The sequence below is a fragment of the Melopsittacus undulatus genome, chromosome 3, assembly GCF_012275295.1.
Source record: "Melopsittacus undulatus isolate bMelUnd1 chromosome 3, bMelUnd1.mat.Z, whole genome shotgun sequence".
Lineage (NCBI taxonomy): Eukaryota > Metazoa > Chordata > Aves > Psittaciformes > Psittaculidae > Melopsittacus > Melopsittacus undulatus.
In genome coordinates this window covers 19,457,445-19,480,988 of record NC_047529.1, presented here as the reverse complement: position 1 = coordinate 19,480,988, position 23,544 = coordinate 19,457,445, and the positions used below count along the sequence as shown (strand labels likewise).

The window sequence follows — 23,544 nt, the reverse complement described above, 5'->3', positions numbered from 1 at the left end:
CCTCTTCTTCTTAGAGGCAGCATCCTTGTAAATCCCTCTGTGCCAGCTGCATGCTGCAGGCACAAATAATGCTCAGATGAGGTGACACTGTTGAACCATAATCCACAGTCTCCTTGTTGCCTTTTCGTATTTGCTAACTCCTTTCTTTTAATAGTTAGACACAATAACCTTCCAAGTGACAGCTAAAGCCTCAGCTTATCTGCAGGCAGTGGCAAAGAATCAAAGCAGCAAGTGAGGCTAGAAGAAGAATTTGCTTCCAGCACCATCCCAGCAGCCATGCAATATGTGCTGCCTATTCAGCCAGGTGTTGGTTTGTAGTGTCTCCCCACATCAGCTTCTAGGATCTGGGAAAACGCAGATTCCTGTGGAGGCTGGGAGTGGGACCATAGTAAGGAGCAATGAAGGACCTGACTGACTAAAAGATTATTGGCTTTCAGCATCCTGGCACCTTTTCCTACATGTTTTGAAATTATCATATTGCTCTTCAGAAAATCGATTAGTAAAATAATCTACTCTACACTACTTGTCTGAACTTAACTTTTGGTTTTTTGGTGTGTGAAAATCTGCCATGGGCCACAGTAGCTGTGTTGCTAATTGCATAAGTGGGGTCTGTTCAAGTTCCTTCTGGCTATGTCCAGCTCTTAGGTATTACTTGTCTCTCAGACCCTCATCTTATTTGATCAGAGGCAGTCAAGTGCTTACAGTAAAGACCTCCATTGACTGAAGGGAACTCTGAAGAGCCCTGCAATGCCTATGTCAAGAAGGACTAGTTGTTTTGGTCCTGATATGAGCAAACAAACAGGAGCATCAAAACAGGAGAACTTCTTGTACATTCTTTTGAATGCTTGACTAAGACGTGATTGTATTTTTCTGCTAAAATCCCTAAACTCCTCCCAAAAAAAAAAAACAACCAACCAAAAAAAAATACAAAAATCCAAAAGAAAACCAAAACACAAACAACAAATATGGTTGGCTTTGTAGTGAGACAAAAATATGTATGTGGTATATCAGAGAAGGAGCTTTTCTTCTTTACCCTTTGTCAGTTTTCCCTCTTCCCAAAACTCTTCTCAGTAAATCAGTATCGAAATGGCAGAAATCATGCCCTTTTCTCCCTGGCTTCTCATATTCATGGCTGAATTCACAGGATGAGTCTATCAAAGTCAATGGAATTGCCTCAGAATTTAATTTGTCTAGGATAGCTTGCAACAGACGTGCTTTTGGCTTCTGCTTTTATTATTTCTGTGCTCGTATCATGGCCCTGTTGTGTGAGATCCATTCCAGGCCCTGAGGACCCTGCAACATAAACTCATTTCAGAGACTGAGAGAAAGGAAAACAGAAAGATTTGAGCAGTGTTACAGAAAAGATCTGACTTTCCAAATTTAATGTGGCCCTCGTGTCTTCCTTTCATGGTCTGACATTGGACTTGCCACCCAAGCTTATGTAAACCACAAGTGGGAGTTTCCATGGAGAAACCTAAATGTCTGCTTGGAAAGATGTCCAGGGTTTGCCATCATTACATGAAGAGAAAGAACAAGCCGCTACTTTCTAATTTGATACTTGGGATTAAAATAGTTTATCTCACTACAAAGGAATCCCAGGCACAGCTACAGATTGGGCAGAGAAGAGATTCAAAGAAGCCCTACAGAGAAGGACTTGGGGGTGTTTGTGGATGAAAAAGTGAGCATGAGCCAGCTTCAGTGTGCGCTTGCAGCCCAGAAAGCCAACCGTATTCTGGGCTGCATCAAAAGGAGCATGACCAGCAGGTTGAAGGAGGTGATCCTGCCCCTCTACTCTGCTCTCCTGAGACCTCACTTGGAGTATTGTGTGAAGTTCTGGTGTCCTCAACATAAAAAGGACATGGAACTGTTGGAACAAGTCCAGAGGAGGGCCACGAGGATGATCAAAGGACTGGAGCACCTCCCATATGAAGACAGGCTAAGAAAGTTGGGGCTGTTCAGCCTGGAGAAGAGAAGGTTGCGTGGAGACCTCATAGCAGCCTTCCAGTATCTGAAGGGGTGTTATAGGCATGTTGGGGAGGGACTATTCATTAGGGACTGTAGTGATAGGACAAGGGGTAATGGGTTCAAACTTAAACAGGGGAAGTTTAGATTGGATATAAGGAAGAATTTCTTTACTGTAAGGGTGGTGAGGCACTGGAATGGGTTGCCCAGGGAAGTTGTGAATGCTCCATCCCTCGTGGTGTTCAAGGCCAGGCTGGATGAAGCCTTGGGTGATATGGTTTAGTGTGGGGTATCCCTGCCCATGGCAAGGGGTTTGGAACTACATGATCTTGACGTCCTTTCCAACCCTAACTATTCTATGATTCTGTGATTTGTGATAGATGCAACTGAACTCAGTTGGAATTGGGCCATGAGTTAGTTGGTTAAGGACGATATTGCAGAAAAAGTGGAGGTGCATTGCACCACCGGGTTATAGGTGTTTGCTTCATGTTTGGCCATGAGCTTCCACCACACCTTTATCAATAGGATTGAGACAGCTTCTAAAATCATATATATATATGTCCATGCTATACCCTCTGGGACCTCCATTTTAGTGCAGATTAGCATTTAAGGAAAAAGAGGTTAAAGAATGGAAGCAGCTTGTTCATCTCTGGTCTGCACCCAGCCAGCTCCACGCAAATCACTACATGTAAGGAAGAGTAACCATATTGTCTTAGGAAAGCCATAATGACATAAGGAAAGTCAGAGTCTTGTTGGAAATACCTCAGGCATACTAGACACTGACTGATAAAGCAGAAAAGAGGAAAACTCTTTTGCTCAATGAAAAGGCAAAGAACAAGTGTATCAGTGCCAGCAGAATTGCTGCAGGTGTCAGCTTCACTGGAGAAGCAGCAACAGCAGTGGCAAATAATTTTAATAGGTCATATAGCATCCTTCTATTCAGGTATGTAGCTGAAGTCACAGCATAATTAACCTTGGCTGGTTTGTAAGATCAGGCACATCCTGAAAAGACTTGCACTGAAAAAATATATAGTAATATGTGTGAGTAGGAAAATCATATAAAAATCTTACCAGAAATTTTTCATATGCCACTTCACAGCTAAAAATGAGCATTTATAGGAATGATTATGCTAAAGGTGAGATATGCGGCCTGAGCCTTCGTAAGAGAACTTTTTATGCATCTCAGAAATAAGTGCATCCAGAGTCACAAATGGGATGAGGCTCAGGTACCTTCTTTCATGGTTATTAAAGTACTAACTATGTAACTAACTATGGTTATCAAAGTACTATTGATTTGGTGTCTTCTACCTTAAGACTCAGTTCAGTTGTCATGTGCTTTCATACCAAAGACACTACCTCCACAGAGAACATCAGCAGGCAGTCTTGCACAGCTGTTCCTGTATTGTGCAGTGATTTATGAAGAGAGTCTCATTTTTTGACTTAGTGGCTTCCAGCCCATCTGGGATGGCCAAACTCTGGCCATCGTTGCAAGGCTGTCAATAAGGCTTTATCTTATTTCATCCTCCAGCATTGTGATGTATTTAAGTAAGAAAAAGTATTAAAGTTACTAAAGTTACCATTTAAATATGGATCAAAGCCAGATTTCCTCCTTTAAACACATTTTATTATTTTATACTGGCAGTTCTGGTAGGAAACCTAGGTCAGATATCTTAAAAAATATCAATGGGTATTCCTTTAGCTCGCATATCAGCTCCATGGAAGGGTCTATGCTTAAAAGCTGCAATTCACTCTCCCTTATTGGTTTTAAATAGAATATTTAAAAATACAGATTAGTATACAGTATATGGATTATTTGCTCATATACTTATTTTAATATAATTTTACCTTTAGCTTTTGGTCTTCCCAACATACTCCAGTATAACTAGGAACACCCTGAACGTAGGAATCTGACTTTTGAATTAAAATGTGAGTCTGATAATTAATGAACTATAGTAGAAACAATGCTGTCTATTTTGAGCCAAATGATATAAAGAGGCTAGGGGGATTCTTTAATTACAATAAACATGCAACTGTAATTCACTTTTTATGCTGTGATCACATACAAAAGATCTAATAAAAATAATTGCATTAAATATTCTATTTTTGGAAAAATGCATAGCTAGTATTTAGGAAGACTCTTATTGCTCTTATTTATCTGTTAATGAAGCAAAACCTAGTTAATTACCTAATTTGCATGATATTTTGCATCCACATACATGCTAGGATGAGCACTGGAGAGAGGTTTTGCATCAATCCATTTTTAATAAGGTAGTGAAGTTGGCTGTGCTGACTCTGCAGATCAAATCATTGAGTGTTTTTCTGGTGTTGGACTGAGAACTTGTCAATTAAGGTACAGATCAAACAAGCTTATGACATGGGGAAGGAAAGAATATTCCTCCTCCACTGCCAAGGTTGTGTAACTGTAGAAGATTTGCAAATCAGCAAGCTGCTTGAGGTTCCACATTGTTCCATGGCCTAGAGTGGAGGTACTGAAGAGGACATAGTGGCTTGTATCTTCCTATATCTTACCTTCTTCCCTGCCTATTCCACTGCATTATTGCTTTGAGGCAAGACATAAACTTGAAAACTTCCAGCCACAGCTGGGTCAGCAATATCAAGGCAGAAAGTGGTAGGTCTACTGATGCTTTTGCTTCCTTTTTCCATCCCACCTTCTATGCTCTATGGTATTTCTTCCCACTCTTTGTCTGTCACTCCTTTGTCCCCCTACATCAGAATGCCTTTTTTTTCAACCTACCCATACTCCCTCCAGTGTGTGCTTGATGCTTTGACACCCCACATATCTTTGAGGAGATTCTGCCTCAAGTAAAAAAATCAAAAACAACTCACTCAATTTTCCCTGAGGCCTTCCTACACCCTGTGCAGCAGTGGGTTTGATTTGCAATGTAAAGATGATCTTTAGGATAATGCATCTTCACAAACATTAGCTATTTGAAACCAAAGCACCTTTTCTAAGCTGGATAGTTTTCCAGGCTGAGCCTCTGGTGGCCACACAAAAAGTCCCTCCAAGGAGAGCTTCTTCCCATCCTATGGTTGGAGTGGGAAATACCTTTGAATCCCCATTAATTTTTTTCCTCTCTCTGCTGACAAGAGGGGGAGCCAAGAACAACAAATTTAGATCATACACAAAACTATACATGACTAAAGTTAGGACAGATTCATTTAATCCTTGGGGTCTTCTGAAAGTATACTCTATGTAAGTACAGAAATGCCATTAAATACAAAAACCTCAGCAAACAAACTAAGTCTTAAAATGCAAACATCTGCCGTTGCAGGAATGAGGGTATTTGGCAAGAAAGAGCTTTCCGAAGAACAGTCCATAGTTTTCTAATCTCTGCTGCTTCAAGTTACAGCTACATATGAGCCATTTAATACTGAAAAGAGGGCAGACTGTCATCACTGGAGACAAATTACTAGTTCTGGATCCCCATTGATAGCATGTAAGTAACAACCAGCTAAAAAATATAGTCCTAATTACACTGGGTCATATATTGAAATATGGTAATTTGGGTCCTGAGTCACCCAGAGTGATGAGGAAAAAGTTTGTGCTATAAAACAAAATTGGTGAAGTCTGTGTTTTCTGTTTTTAAAGCCATCATTGGTAATAAGGTAAATAAAACTACATGGGATTTTGATTTAATCAATGTAATTATGTTGTATTTTCATCCACCATTATTTTTAATACATTTGGGGTTTTATTCAGATGATTTACAATTGTGTCTAAGATGAAGTTTAACAACTAATGTGATATTGAAGCTCAAAGAACAATCTGAAGTCCTTATTATCCAGGGAAGAAAGGCTGTGGCTATCTGTCTCTGGACCCAGCCGAGAGAGGTAGATGCCTACATGAAAATTCATCTTTGCATCTTAGCTATTCAAAACTTAGGATTCTGGCCTAATTAGTTACTTGGCTTTTTAGAATTGCTGGTGACAAGTAGGTATCCTAGAAAGGTATCAGTTCCACCGTCTGTGCCTGTCTCTCTCCACTGATTGCATATGGACTCTGACTACTAGTTTTAGATGCATAACTTCCAGATCTTTAAAATTAGAGAGATGAATCCCACACGTGCAGTAGATAGATAGCTTTCAATGTGCTCCTAAATTTAAAACTGTGTTGCATTTCGAGCAGGCAAAGGTCACAATTTTTCCCTGATATTGTACAGCAGTCCATTCAAAGTTGGGGGACAAGGGGAGGGCTGCAATTTATTTGATCCATTGCTCATGTGGAGTTATGGAATCAAAAGTTGCTAAGACAATGAAATTTCTAGCTTTTTGGACACCAAACATATACACCATTGAAAGATAATAACTGCCTAAAAGGCTTTAAAAAATAAAAAAACTACAGTTTAATACCAATGGAAGTCAATAGGAATACTATTAACTTCAATTAGTATTTGCACCAAGATAGCCACAATCAAAGGAAATGTCTGATTATGAAAGTACTTAATACTGATGTTAAATATGACAAAAGTAACATGATCCTGAAGAAAAATGTGTCCAGCACGTACTTAAAAGCTGTGCTGAACTGAGGTATTTTGGATGTCAACAGAGGACAGGAGAATGATGAAAAGATCATTCCCGTGAAAAGCTGTTGTAGGGCACGAAGTATGTGTCTGAACTACTACTGTTCATGAAGACTTACTTTTATTGCCAGTGGGGAGAAAGAGGCAACTACAAAGTGTTTGTGATAACATCCATATTATGCTTTCCTGTTTGGGTGGATAGATCCTTCCTCAATACTTTTAACTGGTCTTTTCTGATTTTTGGCTCTGGCAGATTGTGGACTAAATGACCTGCTGTGGACAAGGCCATTGTTCACCTGCAGCTTCTCTGAGAATAATGTGAGATCTGGGCAGCTCTCATGCTCATGAGATAATCCTCTCATGTCATTCTATGTAAACCTGATGGCACATAATTCATAAAAGAGAAAGTCTTCCAAATACAGGCCTTAAAAAGTACTGGGTTTCACTGAAAATGTCCTGACAGCTTCAGTTTCCCTTGCATTGTGCAAGGGAGAACAAATGCCATCTGGTAATGCAAAAAGAAAAGCCTCAACTCCATTCTAAGGTTAATCAACAACTTCCTCTGTTTTCTAAATATCTCCCTTAGTCCAATAATTGTCTGTGGGTGCTTTTGAGATTTTGATCCAGATTTCCTAATTGGCAGAAAGACAATTAAGTAGGGTTAGATCATAACAAAAAGGAAAATGCAAACCAACAGGTTTCAGTATTAACCTTACTTCTGTTATCATAGCATAGAAAATATAATACAACATTGGGACCCTGATTTCTGCAGCAATGTTTCCATACCTTCCTTCCTATTTTAAATTCTGGCCCTCTTGAGGAAAAATATAAAAATTCCAGTTTGATTAGGCTAAAAGTTCCAGTTCAAAATAGCACAAAAATGTGTGATACAATTAGCATAAGTCAGTCTCAGTCCAATGAAGCTTACGATGAATTCAGCTCTGCTGTTTTACCCAAGCATTTTTCTCTGAGCATTATTTTCATTCCTTAGTGATGCACCAGTGGTACCCATTGCTTCACACTGCAGAGGCTCACAGACACAAGCACATATAACAGTACTGTGTCTGTATTTGAATGATGGCATGACAACCAAATATTGATAGGCTACATTTTCTAGCTAATATGCTGGAAAATTACACAGACAAAACAGGTAGTAAAACCCTGTTTGTTCCAGAATTTATAAGGAATCAGTTGGTGACTTGAGAAACTCACTTTCATTAAACAAATTTATGAGAGCAAAAAGGAACAGAAAATCATCCCTAAATCCTTTCCTATCCTTTATACTTTTTTTTTTGCAAGAACATATTTCACTGGCATCTTAAAATCACTGTAAAAGTCACCTTTAGGAATAATAGTTCAGGCGTCCGTAAGCTTAAGTTCTGCTTGAGAGCAAAATAATGTGATTCCTCTCTAATTGCCATAAACTTAGCACACTTAGCGCAACTGGGTGTCAAAATTTTAAATTCCCTAATCGGGCTGGCATTTACTTACTCTATTCAATGAGACTGGAAAACGGTCTTAAAATAGAAGTAAGTATATGTGTTTGTATTTCTAAGGATAGAATTAAAGTGTCTTGTTTCATTTGTGAAAGCCTTGCAGATTTTTATGCAGCTGAATCTGAGGTCTGACAAAGTAGGAATATGCTTTCTGGGCTGTTTAAACAAAGTGAATTTAACAGCCTTGGCAAATGAGGATTGAAGTTCTCCTGACAATAATGGTGCATGCTTCATTCCCAAGAGGTGGGAGAGGATTATTTCAGGTTTGCTGAGGGCTTGGGTTTTTAAGAAGGGTTTATTGCTATATTACTCTGGGCTGAGATAGAATCATAGAATCACAGAATGGTTTGGGTTGGAGGGGAGCTTAAAGCTCATCCAGTTCGAAACCCCTGCCATGGGCAGGGACACCTTCCACTAGACCAGGTTGCTCAAAGCTCCATCCAACCTGGCCTTGAACACTGCCAGGGATGGGGCAGCCACAGTTTCTCTGGGCAATCTGTGCCAGTGCCTCACCAGCCTCACAGGGAAGACTTTTTCCTCGTGTCTAATCTAAATCTCCCCTCTGCCTTGCTTAAAGCCATTCCTCCTTGTCCTGTTACTGTATGCCCTTATAGAAAATACCTCTCCAGATTTCTTGTAGGCTCATTTAGGTATTGGAAGACTCTTAGGAGGCCTCCCTGATCTTATTCTTCTCCAGATTGAACAAACCTAGCTCTCTCAGTCTGTCAATGCTTCCTCCATACGGAAAAGCAGCTGATATTAGCATTTTTCAAGTAAAATTCTTTGTAGGACAGAATAAAAAAGAGACCATGGTGATTTTCTGTTGTGAGCTCCGTTTCAGGACTGACAAAAGAAATTCTTATATTTTTGGAACCAACTGAATGAAGAGAGAAAACAATGAAGGACAACATTCTCTCATCCTGCTTCTGCTGTTACTTACCTTAACTCCATTGAACTGGGTGTGAGCCCTAAATTCATGACCCTTGAGAAAAACTTAGAAGATTTTCTCAATACAGTACCCTAGAATAAGTGGAAATATCTGAAAATGTAGCCTGAAATATAGTTATTCCCCAAGAGTACTGCTTTTGGTCAGACAGAAGGAGTCATAGAATAGTTAGGGTTGGAAAGGACCTTAAGATCATGTAGTTCCAACCACCCTGCCATGGGCGGGGACACCTCATAATAAACCAGGCCATCCAAGGCTCTGTCCAACCTGGCCTTGAACACCACCAGGGATGCAGTATTTACTGTCTTTGGGCAATCCATTCCAGTACCTCACCACCCTCACAGTAAAGAACTTCTTCCTTACATCCAATCTAAACTTCCCCTGTTTAAGTCTGAACCCGTTACCCCTTGTCCCATCACTACAGTCCCTAATGAAGAGTCCCTCCCCAGCATCCCTATAACACCCCTTCAGATACTGGAAGGCTGCTATGAGGTCTCCAAGCAGCCTTCCCTTCTCCAGGCTGAATGACCCCAACTTTCTCAGCCTATCTTCATATGGGAGGTGCTCCAGTCCCCTGATCATCCTCGTGGCCCTCCTCTGGACTTGTTCCAACAGTTCCATGTCCTTTTTATGTTGAGGACACCAGAACTGCACACAATACTCCAAGTGAGGTCTCCCGAGAGCAGAGCACAGGGGCAGGATCACCTTCTGGTCATGCTCCTTTTGATGCAGCCCAGAATACGGTTGGCTTTCTGGGCTACAGGCACACACTGCTGGCTCATGTTCATTTTCTCATTGACCAACACCCCCAAGTCCTTCTCTTTGGGTCTGCTCTGAATCTTTTCTCTGCCCAACCTGTAGCTCTGCCTGGGATTACTCTGACCCAGGTGTAGGACTTCGTACTTGTCATGGCTAAACTTCCTAAGACTGGCATCAGCCCACCTCACAAGTGTGTCAAGGTCCCTCTGAATGGCATTTCTTCCCTCAAGCGTATCAACCGAACCACACAACTTGGTGTCATCGGCAAACTTGCTGAGGGCGCACTCATTCCCACTGTCCACGTCAGCGACAAAGATGTTAAACAAGACCAGTCCCAACACCGATCCCTGAGGTGGATCGTTACTAGTCTCCAGATGGACATTGAGCCGTTGACTACAACTCATTGCATGCATCCAGCCTGCCATTTCTTTATCCAGCACATGGTCCACCTATCAAATTGGCGTCTCTCCAATTTAGAGACAAGGATGTCATGTGGGACAGTGTCAAACGACTTGCACAAATCCAGGTAGATGATATCAATTGCTTTACCCTTGTCTTTACTGAAACAGAAAAAACCCTCTTAAAGCAAATACTCCATCATAGCACAGGTTAGAAAATGGTGACATTAATTCAGTAGGGTGAAGTTGGCATTGCTAGATATTGTTGCTTCCCTGATGTACATATTCTTATGGTTATTATTATATTGCCTTTGCCTCATTTTTTATTTTCCACAGAGAATAATATAGAAAATTCCTCCTTGACTGGGTTTGAAGATAGAAAGTTGTCAGGAACTGCTTCTGAATTAGACCCCTTTCTACAGCTGAAGATTGGTTTTCTAGAAATGCATCACATCTATTTGACACCTTATTTTGATGCACCCTGAGGCCCCCTCTGCTTTCTCCTACCTTCAGGCACTTATCCAAGGTACCTGCTTTCCCAAGGCACTCTCAATAGCCAAAGGCAAAGAGTGATCTCCAGCAGGGGTTTCTGATCTCAGCAACCTCTCTTCCCAGTGATTATAAGGAAGGCAAGTGCAACTGATTGCTAGTGTAGGTATCTCTTATTTGTGAAAAATTAGGTGGCATGAAGCCAGAAAGCAGCATCTAAAAAATGAATGCCATATTCCATATAAAACCTATACAAACATTGTACCCTCCCCATACCTTAGGCTATTGCTGACCTAAATTAGATGAACCCTTCTTTAAACCAGGCAATACAAAAATCATCTTCTTTATCTGGTCTTTTTCAGCATTAACCATCACTATTTATTCCACCATTACTCACATAAGTATCTGGATCTTGTCTTCCTCTTTTTTATTAGATCATAATTTTCCTAACAGTTTTCATTGTGACTTTTTCCATCCAGGAAAATAATTCTGTTGAGTTTTGTCAATGGCATTTTTGAGACAGTCAACTAAGGCTCAGAGAAAACAGGTTGAAAAGAGACAATCTCCTTTACGAAGAGGCAGAGCACCCACCATTCCTGGTAAACTGAAGATAATGTCTTATTCTTCAGTCTCTCCAAAACTTTACTTACTTTACTTATTAATTACTGAATCACGTGTACAATTGCAAGCAATGAAACTGGAGCCTGGGAGGCTAAAATACGAGAGAAAAATCTCATCTAAGCTTTGCAGAAATCTTCTGTGATAATTGCAACTATCATCATTCACCACGACCTGGGAACATTCCATGATTTATCATTTTGATCTATTTCTTTGCTGCCAGTTTTTGCCAAAAAGGAAAAAACAAAGAAAAATCTATGGATTAGCTATTTGACTGATGAGAATAAGAATATTCCAGTTAACTGTAATACTGTAGGCTTATGTTGTCTAACACCCTGCAGTGGATGTGGTGCTATTTGTACCTCATATAAGAATGTATAAATGCAATAGAATAAAATACACCTTGACACATTTGTGGTCTTGTAAGGGCCGTATTTCTGCTAAATATCTTCCTTAGTGCAAAACTGCTAACTGGCCTCACAAAGGAAATTATTTTTTATCTTTTCGGTACCAGTAAGAACTTTCCTTATTTGTATATTGCTTTAATAGGTGAAAAAAAATTTAAGAAAGGCAGTCTGTAAAAGCAGGCAACTTTCTTTAAACTTCAAGGTGTTGGTGTTTCTCCTAAGAATAAAACAGGCACATAAGTTTATGTTGTTGTAGTTTTATAACGGATGTCTCTAACAGATGGCACATTTTAACGAGGTTGAAAAATCCCTATGGGCTTAAAAGAACGGAACATCAAAAACATTTCATAAGGAAGCTAAATCCAATATATTTAAAAAACAAAAGAAGGCTTTTTCACAGTAGCCAGCCTATGTGTTGAATGCTTTTATTCTCAAGGGTCTTTAAAACAAAACAAACCCCACCCATTTTAAGTGTGCTTGAGAATCATTTTGGTCTCCTTTAGGATGTTTTTTATAAATGTTTTACCTCTGGTTTCCACCATAGGCATCCTTGAAGCATTCTTTACAGAATTCGAATACAGTGAATTTAAATTTCCCAAAGTTTGTGATAGAAAATAAGAAAACACCCTTTCCCTAATTTCCATCAGGACAGCCTCATCCTTGGTGTAACTTCTTAGATGACTAGAGATTTACTTTGAATAAAATGAAGCTGAACCAATGGAGCTCTATTTTACAGAAGTGAATCCAAAGTAATTTAAGAAATTTTAGCAGATGTGCTTGGGTTTAAGACAGTGTAATAGAGATGGTAATTCAGAAAAGTATTTAAGCACAGACATAACTCCCTCTCTGTTCATGCTTAACTTTAAACATGCATTTAAATCCTATCATTTAAGTACATGTTTAAGTATTTTCCTGAATGGAATACTTTTCTGAATTACAGCCTAGAATCTAGTGATGTTCACATTTTATGATGTGCAGTATATTTAGGTAATGTCACACATCACAAGTATCCAGAATGGGAAACTTAAAGTGGTAGTGATGTTTTAGAACAACCTTACTCTTTATTATGAAAACTTGGCTTGTGGCTCTGTGTTTAAGGCTGTTTTGACTTATTTTTCTACTGAAAAAAAAGTAAGAAGAAGTTCCTTATTTTTGTTCTAGAGAGCTTCAGCTACTTCACCATTATCTGTTGACCTCTTAGTAGGCCTGGACAGCACCATGAAAATGGTGGGGAAAAGCAGGTGAAACATACTATATGTGAACAATGTACATGGAATTTCAAAGGTCTGTTGGCAAAGCTTGACAAGTCAAAAAAGTTAACTGTTGAGATAGCCATTATTGTTTCACATCAAAGCATCGACAAAGCTTTGTCTTGAAAACACCATATGCTTATTTTTTCAATAGTCTCTGAAGTGCAAGATTTGTGATAATTAAAAATTTCAGATTTTGCTCACCCATCAATCTTCGCAAAGATTCTTGAAATACTAACCTCCTTAAAAAGATCAGTCATTACAGGAAAGAAGATGAGGAACTTGAGAGAAGAAAATCTCATTATGTCCTGTTCATTGTTTAGCATGATTAAGTCCTTAGAAATCATTCTAAAATAAATAAGCCATAATTATGATCATCAAATCACTTCCTAGTATTTCTCAGTAGAAAGAAGTACCTCTCTTAAGTATCTGGAGGGTGTCCTTTCTCTCTTCAGTGTCCAAATAGAGAGCAGCGGTGATCATTTTGGACCAGATTCCTTTTAACTTGACTGAAGATTGGGCAGATGACTCCCAACTACCCTTGGTGTCCATAATGTTATCTTCACTATGGACTGATCCATTACCACAGCAAGGCATATCCATTTCCAGACACTTCTAGATTCTCTGAGGCCACAAGGCAGTAGCTGAGTAAGTCACAATGTGGCATCAGTTATGGCATTCATGCAAGCCAGTTTTAGGGATTTGCATTTACGTTTTCTCACTTTTTCTTTCTGAAACATAGCTGATCAGGAAAAAAAAATGTTGAAACCATTCTCAGCTAAAGAATTTCACCATGGAAGTACATACTTTCCTCCCAAGGTAACGCTTGGTTAATAAAAGAAAAAGAAAATTATTGACTGCATTTCAGAAAACACTTGTTTCAGGCAAAAAGTAATATTTTGACTGGTAAATATCTGGTGGTTTCTGAAACTTGTTAAAAGATCCAGCTACCTGAAAGAGTAAAAAATTTAAGACATCCCTTGAAAAAGCTTAACCAAATGATGAGCTTTCTGTGGAAAATAGCTTGTTTTTTCTCACTGACTCTGATATTCTGGACTGTTCTTTATAAGCACACCTTCTTGAAATGCTGTGTGAATGGGATTTGCTGTGGGTGTGTGGTTAATTTTGTGGAAACATATACTGTGTTCACCTACATCTGTTCAGATACGTTGCATAAGAAAAGAAAGTGGGCTGATATTTCCTCACACTTCAGACTCTTCATGTTCTCTACACTCTCACATTGCTGAACTGATAGCATTACTGGTGCCACTACCACAATACTACAGCTGAATGTTCTTGGCTACTTTTGCAATTAGGTTTTTGTTTAGATTAATGTAATAGAAGATGACTTCTTCCTTCCCCCACTTTTGAATCCTTTCAAATAATGTATATTATACTTTCTGAGTTATAAAGAACCTATGCTAATTCACTTCTAATCCTAACAGATGTCTCAGGACAATATTTTAGTAAAGTACATTTACTGCCAAATGGCTTTTCAAACTTAATGGTCCATTGTTAAAAATGGTATCTCATGGTAATTTGAGTTCTTTCTGAATTTAGGACACTTCACTGGACAAGAATATAACCTCATCAGAAAGAAAAACGAATTTAGTAGTATCCTGTTTTAGTTTTGAGTTTACACTTTCTTGCTCAATACAAATAGGTATTTTCTGCAAGAGAAACAGAGTTATAAAAAGCTTTTAAAATCTAAACAGTGTGATTTCCAAACCCATTTTTATTAAAGCTTGCAATATGTTTTGCTGGTATTATATCTGAAAGAGAAATGCTTTAGGGCTTCCTCATCTGGTCTTTTTAAAATGTTGGCAGTCTGATCCAGTAGAGTGGGAAAAGGGAAAAACACAAGAGAGGCTGCTGCAAAGCTTTGTCTGCCTCGTGACACAATGCTTACAGTACATATGGTTGTATGACAGTATTGGTAGGACACCCTTAGTCACCTTTCCTTCTCTCAAACTACAATCCCTCTAGTAAATTTGTGACTTTTTTGTGATTTGAACTCATGTTAAAGGACATAACAACTGTAAGATGTTGTAAATTTGTCTCCAAATTAAACTACAAATTTAGACCAAGATAAATGCTTGCAGACGTAAAAAAATGCGTTTCTTCATATCTTCACCTGACCATTGGAAAGATAGGAAGGAGAAAAATTATATTTGATCTCTTCATTCCCCCAATTAGAAAGCGAGCAAAGCCTGAGTTTTCTGTATTAAACTTTTTCATTTATATTTACTCTTTTTGGTCTTGATGTGTGCAAGACTCTGCCAATGTTTGCTGAACTCACAGAAAAAAAGCTTGCTGAATATTTATTGAAAAACTTAACTTCCAGACATCTTAGTTAATACAGATGATAGTTTTATAACAAGGTATACAATACCTTTTTTTAAAAGTCACCCTGAGAGATTGTCATATTGCACTAAGAACCTCTTCTTGCACTGACAGCTTATCCTTAGTCTATTTTTTTCTAAGAAAGTATTGTAGTAAAAAAAATAATTATAAAAACTAGAGGGCAAGACCCAAGGGAAAAAAGTGGAGGAAGACATTCTTTCTTAGCTTTTGAGGAAAAAGATAAGACAAATATATTAATTTTCCCTGAGCTGTAATGGTAGAGAAAAACATGTAATGGTAGGGAACACTACCTATAGGTGGATAAGCTAAAGAAACATCACTGATGAGACTTGTTACCTGCTAGTGCTGTTGAGAATTATTTCCAAACATATTCAGAGAGTACTTATAAACCAGTGAACCTTTGGATCATTCCAGTTTTCTGGAAGCAAAAGATCTAGTTCTTGCCTCCACATTTGTTTAATATGGCATAAACCAATGCATAACAAGATAAAAAAACCAACCAAACTTACTTTTATTTTCTACCTGACAACTACTGTTATTAACTTCTTATGTACTTTAACTACAGCTATTCTTGGAGCTTTCTCTAGTCATTGTCCTATACTAATCTTATATATTTTCCTCTTTGTAAATATTAAATTTACGCATGGAGATTATATCAGTCAAGTCTGTCATGACAAACCTGAAGGAAGCTCATACTCCAAATGGGATCTTCCAGGAGGAAGGCTTTTCTTTCTTTGAATGATTCTTGATAGCAAAACAGGGGTTACATAAAATTTAATTGCCAGACCATGATAGCTGTATGAGAGCAATCACAAAGACCATTTCTTGACATTAAAAAAGAATCATGGCCAAGAATGGAGAACAAGAAGGTGAGAAAATGGGAGAAATGAACCAGAGAAAGCAAATTCAGGTATTAGATGAGGTTTGCATCTACCTGTCTCTGTTTTAAAGAATAACGAACAAGTTTGTCCATTGCAGAATGTTCTTTGCAGAAGAGTTCACTTGTTTTTTAAATTTTGCCAAGGAGTTATGTCTAAGCTTGCAAAGCTATTTCCTATTTGTCCATTCAGGAACATGCAATCAAAACACACAGATAAAAGAAACATCTACTCTAGGCCTTCAAGTCATAGAGAAAATGGCACTCAAGTTAGGAAAGATAATTGAGTACGACAAAAACACAGAGCCTCAAAAATATTTAGATATCAACCATTGATAAGGCGAGCGTTAAGTTCCTGTGCATTTACAAAAGATTGGCGGCTTTTTTATTCATAAAAAAACCCTCTACCAATCAGTTAAAGGGAGAAAAACCATAGAATTACTGAGCTGTGTTAACTATTTATTCTGACAGTCTGAGCAAGCAATTGAATTGAGACAGTTTGGCAGTCTCAGTTGACTAATAGGGGAGAAATATTCAAGAGCTTAAAAGGAAAGTAGTGACTTGAGAGTGAGTGTTTATTAATACATGATCGAATTTCCTACTCCGAGGAGAAGTTTATTAGGATATTATAGCTTTTTGGTCTTCATTTACAGAAAAGGATAATTTGGAAGGGCCTCAGAATTGTTAGGCAGTCTCTGAATCATAAAATCATTGCACCACTAAAAAGTTAGACGGAAAATCCTGAAGGAGAGCAGATAAATTGTGCATTGATCATTATTCCTAAGCAAAGTACAAAACTAGACAGAGGAAAGAAATAAGGTAATTATATTTTACCTATTAAGACTAAAATCAAGCTTACAGCTTATCTTTTAAGTCAAGAAAAGGATAAATATGCAGTTCCACAATATTATACATCTGTAAATGAAAAGTGAGTGGCTTAGTCTAACAGTGGGTATGTCCTAACAACTCACACTTGATCTCAGTAGGAATAGGTTGAATATGAACTTCATCAGCCATAACACTAACAGAATATCTAGATGAATCTGAAAACACAGACTTACAAGGAGAGTGCAAATGTGATTAAAAGCTAGCTTGGGCTCTTGGGGAGCAACAGACAACACCTGGATAGTTACTACCAGGCTTTCCCTAACATTACTCTAATTTTAAGTAAGCAGTACAATAGGATTAGTACAAAATATTAACTTTCATGGAGGAATAATATTATAGTAAAAACAATATTTGAAAAATTAAAATAAAAATAAATTATTTTACTCAGGAATAATAGTTGTTTACATATCTTGTGCAACAGAAGCTGATTCCATTTTTTAAACAACTCTGTCTACAGCTGGCAGCACTAGAATTATGTTAAGGGACATTGCTTTAGAGGCCTATGGGAAATGAATGCTTTCCTTAAATCACAGATAGAAACCCACTAAGATGTGAAGAGATCCTGTGTCATTCTCCCTCCCTTTGCATATGTGGTAGGTGCTCAAATGTATCTAAAATGTCAGTGGATATCTACTTTTCCACTACTGGATTTCATCACTAGTAAACAAACACAGTAAATATAGCTTTCCAGTTGATCAATTATATTGGTCCACTTCAGGATGTGCTGAATATTTTTATAGGTTTCACTGACTTTTGAAAGTGCTCCCATTGACTATGAGATCATTAATATTTACCTCCCAGGTGAATGCCTACACTGAAGACACTGATATTTATGTTCCTGAATCTGTACCTGAATCCTTTCCATTGCAATGGGTGTCTGAATCAACGAATAAATTCTACTTTCAGGACTCAGTTCAATTTTCTAAGACTATGAATCTAGTCAATCACGTTTGGGTATCTTGAATACTCAAGTCCTGACACCTATGTTTAGGCATCTGAATGGAGTCCTTAGTGATTTGGGGTAACTGTATATTGTCAGGTAAGATAAATGTTTCCAAGCCAGGAAAGCCTGATGAAATTTATTTTCTGAAGGTTCAAGAAACTATCTGAAATAATCTTGTAAACTTTAGTAATCATTCTGTTAGAAATTGTAGAAGCCAAGGCAAGCCCCAGAAGGTGGGAGTAGGGAAACTTAATACTTATCTTTAAATAACATTAAAAAGAGAAGGATCCAGAAACTTACAGACTAGGAAACCTAACTGGGAAAGTAAAAAAGATAGAGAAGATTGTTGAGCAATCAATACAGGATGAGATAGTGATAAGAAACAGCTAACATATATTTGTCAAGAACAGGTCACATCTAATCAATCTGCTCTTTCCCTGATGGAGCTGAAGCAAAAAGTTTAATGTAAGGACATATAAAGCAACGTATTTTAGTGATACTTCTATTTATTTTCATTTTCCCTTAAATAATGGATGTCAGATCACTAGTTTCTCTTCATGTGTTTTTTATATCTTGCATGTGTCAAATGCCTCTGTTTAATGTGTGATACATTTGCTAGGAAAATGTCATATTGTTAACTGACACTCTGCAGTAATTGCCATACCTTGGCAAGCATTCTATAAGGCATATGTACCAGAATTTGTGGTGGAAGTATTGCCATCATGAGAAACTACTCACATCCTTGAGGGATTTCCTCATTTTGAATCACAGTTCTACATCTGTGTCTACCATAGTCAATACATCTCAGTTAATCAAATGCTGCATTGACGCTATCAGCCGGATTTCCCCAGTACTTACACTGGTACTTAGAATGCCACGATCATTAAACTACAGTGATATAAAAGAAATATGGATCATGCTCTTGATTTACAGACACAACTAAATTCAAAAGCCATTTTAGAGCAAAAAGGTTTTAGTAAAATGACTTATGAAGATTCAAAGTCCTTAGGATTTAATATAAAAATTATTGATTAGAATTTTTGAAAGCCCAGGGCTTTACTAAATGCTTTTCTGCTACAGGTGTTACAAGGTAAATGTCTATAGTGTACGAATTTCCCCCCTCCCACACAGTGAACATTTTAAAATGGACTCCTATTCATATTTCATCACACAAAACCTGCAGTGAATTATAGAATCACAGAATAGTTAGGGTTGTAAAGGACGTCAAGATCATCTAGTTCTAACCCCCCTGCCATGGGCAGGGACACCTCACACTAAACCATACGACCCAAGGCTCTGTCCAACCTGGCCTTGAACACTGCCAGGGATAGAGCATTCACTAGGTTCCCTGAGCAACCCATTCCAGTGCCTCACCTCTGTCACAGTAAAGAATTTCTTCCTTACATCCAATCTAAACTTCCCCTGTTTAAGTCTGAACCCGTTACCCCTTGTCCCATCACTACAGTCCCTAAAGAACAGTTCCTCCCCAGCATCCCTATAAGCCAGAAGGCTTCTATGAGGTCTCCACGCAGCCTTCTCTACTCCAGGCTGAAGAGCCCCAACTTTCTCAGCCTGTCTTCATATAGGAGGTGCTCCAGTCCCCTGATCATTCTCGTGGCCCTCCTCTGGACTTGTTCCAAGAGCTTCATGTCCTTTTTATGTTGAGGACATCAGAACTGAACACAATACTCCAAGTGAGGTCTCCCGAGAGCAGAGTAGAGGGGCAGGATCACCTCCTTCAACCTGCTGGTCACACTCCTTTTGATGCAGCCCAGGATACGGTTGGCTTTCTGGGCTGCAAGCACACAGTGACAGCTCAGTTTGCTTCCAGTAAAGATTTCAGCAGCTAGAAAGATGTATGAATACTTAATAAGCTTGGTGCACTCATCTTTCTCTGCATATAGATTGTTCATATTTTCTCAGCTACTTTTTAGTTTAAAATAGTTCTCAGGAAAATTGCTAGGGTGACACTCATGAAGTTGAGCATAACTCATATTTCAGAAGTGTCTAAGGGAAAAATGACAAATGTTAATGTGTCTACACATTCTTACATAGCAGGATTTTAAAAGAAGCCTTTGAGATAACTGAAAAAGTTACTTAGATGTCTATCAGCAGTTTAGAGGTCTACATACATTTTTTTATTGCCTTTTTAATGTTATAAGTGCCTAAAATGTTGATGGTGGCTCACTTACAGTTAGCAGTCTGAAAATTAGATGTCTAGACTCTTTCAATAGTCAGTGATGTGAGGCAGGTGTCCCCAGAGGACAATCCATCCCATCCCATCCCACCTTTTCTAAGATCCAATTAATCTTCTTTTTTTTTTTTTTCCTAAAGGGGAAGCTCAGATGCCTATTTTTGTCTTGATGTCTTTGAAAAATAAACAAGTAATATCAGGACATACCATGTACAGCTTTGTAGAGAAAACAGCTAGGGATAGGAAGTAGGAGAACAATGGGCTGATTGTTTCCAGTTTTACTTAATTATGGACTGAAAAATGAATGTGAACAAGCTGAGCGTGTAACATGTTAGAGTAGGACTGTATATACTAAAGCATCTAAAATTAATATGAAAGTTTCTTCTCTGACAGAGAAATTTCTAGGTTCTTCTTATAGTCTTCTTAAAAGTTCTTCAAAGTTATTTTCAAAGTTTCTTTGAAGTCTATCAAAACACCTGAAGATTTGCTATAGGATAATTCTTCATGGATTTGTAAAACTCAGGTTCAAGGTTGGGAGTCTCAGTCTTAAAAATTTGCACTTAGCTGCCCATCATTTTCTTGCCAAAATGCTGGAAAAAATAAATCTGACATAAAATGCTCAGTTCAGCCCAAATCAAAGCACTTTCTTAGACCCTTGGGAAAAAAGCAAAAGGAGGGAAAAAAGACTGTTTTAACAAATGATAAAGAGTATTCCTTTCCTGTCAGTAGACCAATGGAAAAAGCAGCTACGCTTTTTGAGCACTGGACTCAGGGTTAATTCCCTTGATGCCTGAGAGCATCAGTGCCCACTCTGTTAACAGTCCAGCACAGTCTCCACATCACCACGAAACAGGAGCACTGGGGGTAAGACAGTGCCTGTCTAGGCACCATTAGTCTGCCCTGGCAATATTTGTTAAATCAGTGATTGAATTCAGGAATCACTGGATTCAGTCCCAGATGAGTAGCATAATTCCCAAACAAGGAATTTTCTGTTCTCTCATTTTGTCTCCCCTCACATGGTTTATGCATTTAAAGGACACTTTTATAGCCAACTTGTAAGAACAGGGAGGAAAGAACTATATGTTTTTTAAAAAAAAAATCACCAAAAACATTTGTTGGTTACATTTGTACTCTGTAAACTTATAAGAAGCCAAAACCAAACTTTGTGTTACAAGACAACAGAGTGAGATATAAACACAACAATTCAGTCCTGAAAGAATAACGATAGAAAAAAATTCCCACCAGGATTCCTCAGTTTTCCAAATCTACTCTCAAATAAGCCTAAAAACACTCCTATGGATGCTGAATGTTTACCAACAAGACTAAAGTAATTCCTTTTCTTTAGAAGACAGTCAGAGGTGGATGGAAATGATTATTGAGACATGATAGGGTATTTCAAGAGCAGTGATAAAAATTGCCAAGTATAGCCTCAATAAAAAGGTTTACAGCTAACTTAGTTTGATTAACTGCATCTTCGACTAGATATTCAGGTAAATCTGTATCTGTGTAGGTTAAAATATTTCTCCAAGGTTCTTCTTCAAGGGACAGTGTCTGTGGGATAAACTACTGTGTGAACAATTTTCCTAGCTAACAAACTTGGAACAGTAGCCAAAACAGGACCCTTGTCTTAAGTAACTTTTAGATGTGTGTTTTTCAGTTTATGTTCTTCACCCTTATAGTCCAGGAACTTAAGATCATTACTTTCTTTGGAAAAAGCTTGTGACTTCCCTCAGAGGTTTGCCTTCTGTTTAATGCAAGCTCAGGCTGAGTTTTTGCATTTACAGACAAAAGTGGGGGTCATGGAAGAGATGCAATCATTTACAGCAAGGCTGGAACTGGGTTTCCTGCCATGCTGCAAGAATCACTGCAGTGGAAGTCACCAAGTGCCAGGGAACACTGAGCACCCTTCTACCAGTGGATAGACACTTGAAAAGAAGAAAGTTACGCCTGAACAAATAAATCTGTAAAAAGCAATTGCAAAAGGTCTCTCAACCACCTATGTTAAATGAAAGAGAAGAAACAGATAAAATGGCCAATATGAGAATGAGTATTTTGTTTTCTGTTCTACTTAGTTCATACCTGAAAGCCCAGGAAGCAGACAGAGAGGAGATATATGAGTACACCCTGCCTTCTTCTGGGCTGCTGGCAAGTCTGCTTGGACACACCGCCTCCCATTCTGCTGTTCCAGAAGTAATAAAATCTGCCATCATCCTGATAGTGCCAAAGGCAAAGAAGAGTTTTCTGCAGAATGGTTTGTAGGAAAATTAATTGATGACAGGCTTCTTGGCAGTTTGCAATCATAACATTTGTATGATCTACTGACACCATGGTTTTATTCCCTACTAATTAGATATTGCTCTCTTTACTATGAAGAGGCATCTCTTCCGACTATTGTGAAATGGAGAAGGTAGATCTCCAAACAGTAATAACTCCGTTCATATCAGCACATATTTTTATAAGGTCTCAGAATACTCAGTGGAAACAACCCCAACACATAACAGCCAAAATGTGACAATCTACATGATCACTTTATGTTGTGGATATACAGCTTTTCCAGCCATCTCCTTAGCTCCAGTACCTCACCAAATGAGCCAGCACCTAAGAGATATTTTGGATTTCATTTACACAAACCTGGACTCATCCCACCTGACATAATTGAGTTTGCTGCAAGAGAAGCTCTGTCTTCTCAGTCTTCCTCTAAGTAAATGGAAGGAGACAGACACCTGTAGATTTCCAGACAGACATGTGAAGTCATCCTATACTTGAAGGGGAGGAGGAATAATATCAGACCTGAACATGACAAGCTGTGGGATGGGGTGCTAGTGAGGGCCCCCAGCTTGTTACTCTGAGGTGTGCTGGGTATGCTGGAGCACATTTGAAGTGTTACAAAGATGAGACAGGGATCCTGAGGTAACAGAAGCAAAGAGAAAAAAACTGGTGAAATACCTCAAAGAATTAAAAAGTGTTCCTCTAGGAAGGTGATATGATTGACAACCCAGCTGAAGTGCCTCTACACCAATGCACGCAAAGCAGGCAACAAACAGGAGGAGTTGGAAGCCACCATGCTGCTAAAAAGCTACAACCTAGTTGCCATTACTGAAACTCAATATAACAAATCCCATTACTGGGATGCAGCTATCAATGACTATAGGTTGTTCAGAAAGGACAGATGAGGAAGGAGAGTTGAAGGGGTTGCCCTACTTCAAGAAATAGATAGATTGTGAAGACCTGTCTGAAGAATAGTCATGAGCTTGCTTGAAAGCTTATGGGTACTAATTAGAACCGTGTGGTTAATATCTACTATAGGCTGCCTGATTAAGTGGAGTTTATTGATGAAACCTCCTTACCACACCTATAAGAGGCATTGTGTTTGCAGCTCTTGACCTGCTGTGGGACTTCAACCAGACTGACA

At 38.5% G+C, this 23,544-nt stretch overlaps 1 protein-coding gene across 3 annotated transcripts in view; it reads left to right on the top strand.

Moving 5' to 3' along the window:
- The window catches only part of PTCHD4 (patched domain containing 4), an 86,740-nt gene that overhangs the window by 41,279 nt on the left and 21,917 nt on the right, over nt 1-23,544 (top strand). The window contains exon 3 of one of the 3 annotated variants that reach the window (XM_005146435.3): nt 14,427-14,515. The exons of the other annotated variants lie outside the window; for them this stretch is intronic. Coding sequence (XP_005146492.1) covers nt 14,427-14,494 — 68 coding nt within the window. The 3' untranslated portion in view covers nt 14,495-14,515. Of the gene's footprint in view, nt 1-14,426; nt 14,516-23,544 lie in introns of those variants that run through there. 3 annotated transcript variants of the gene reach the window in all.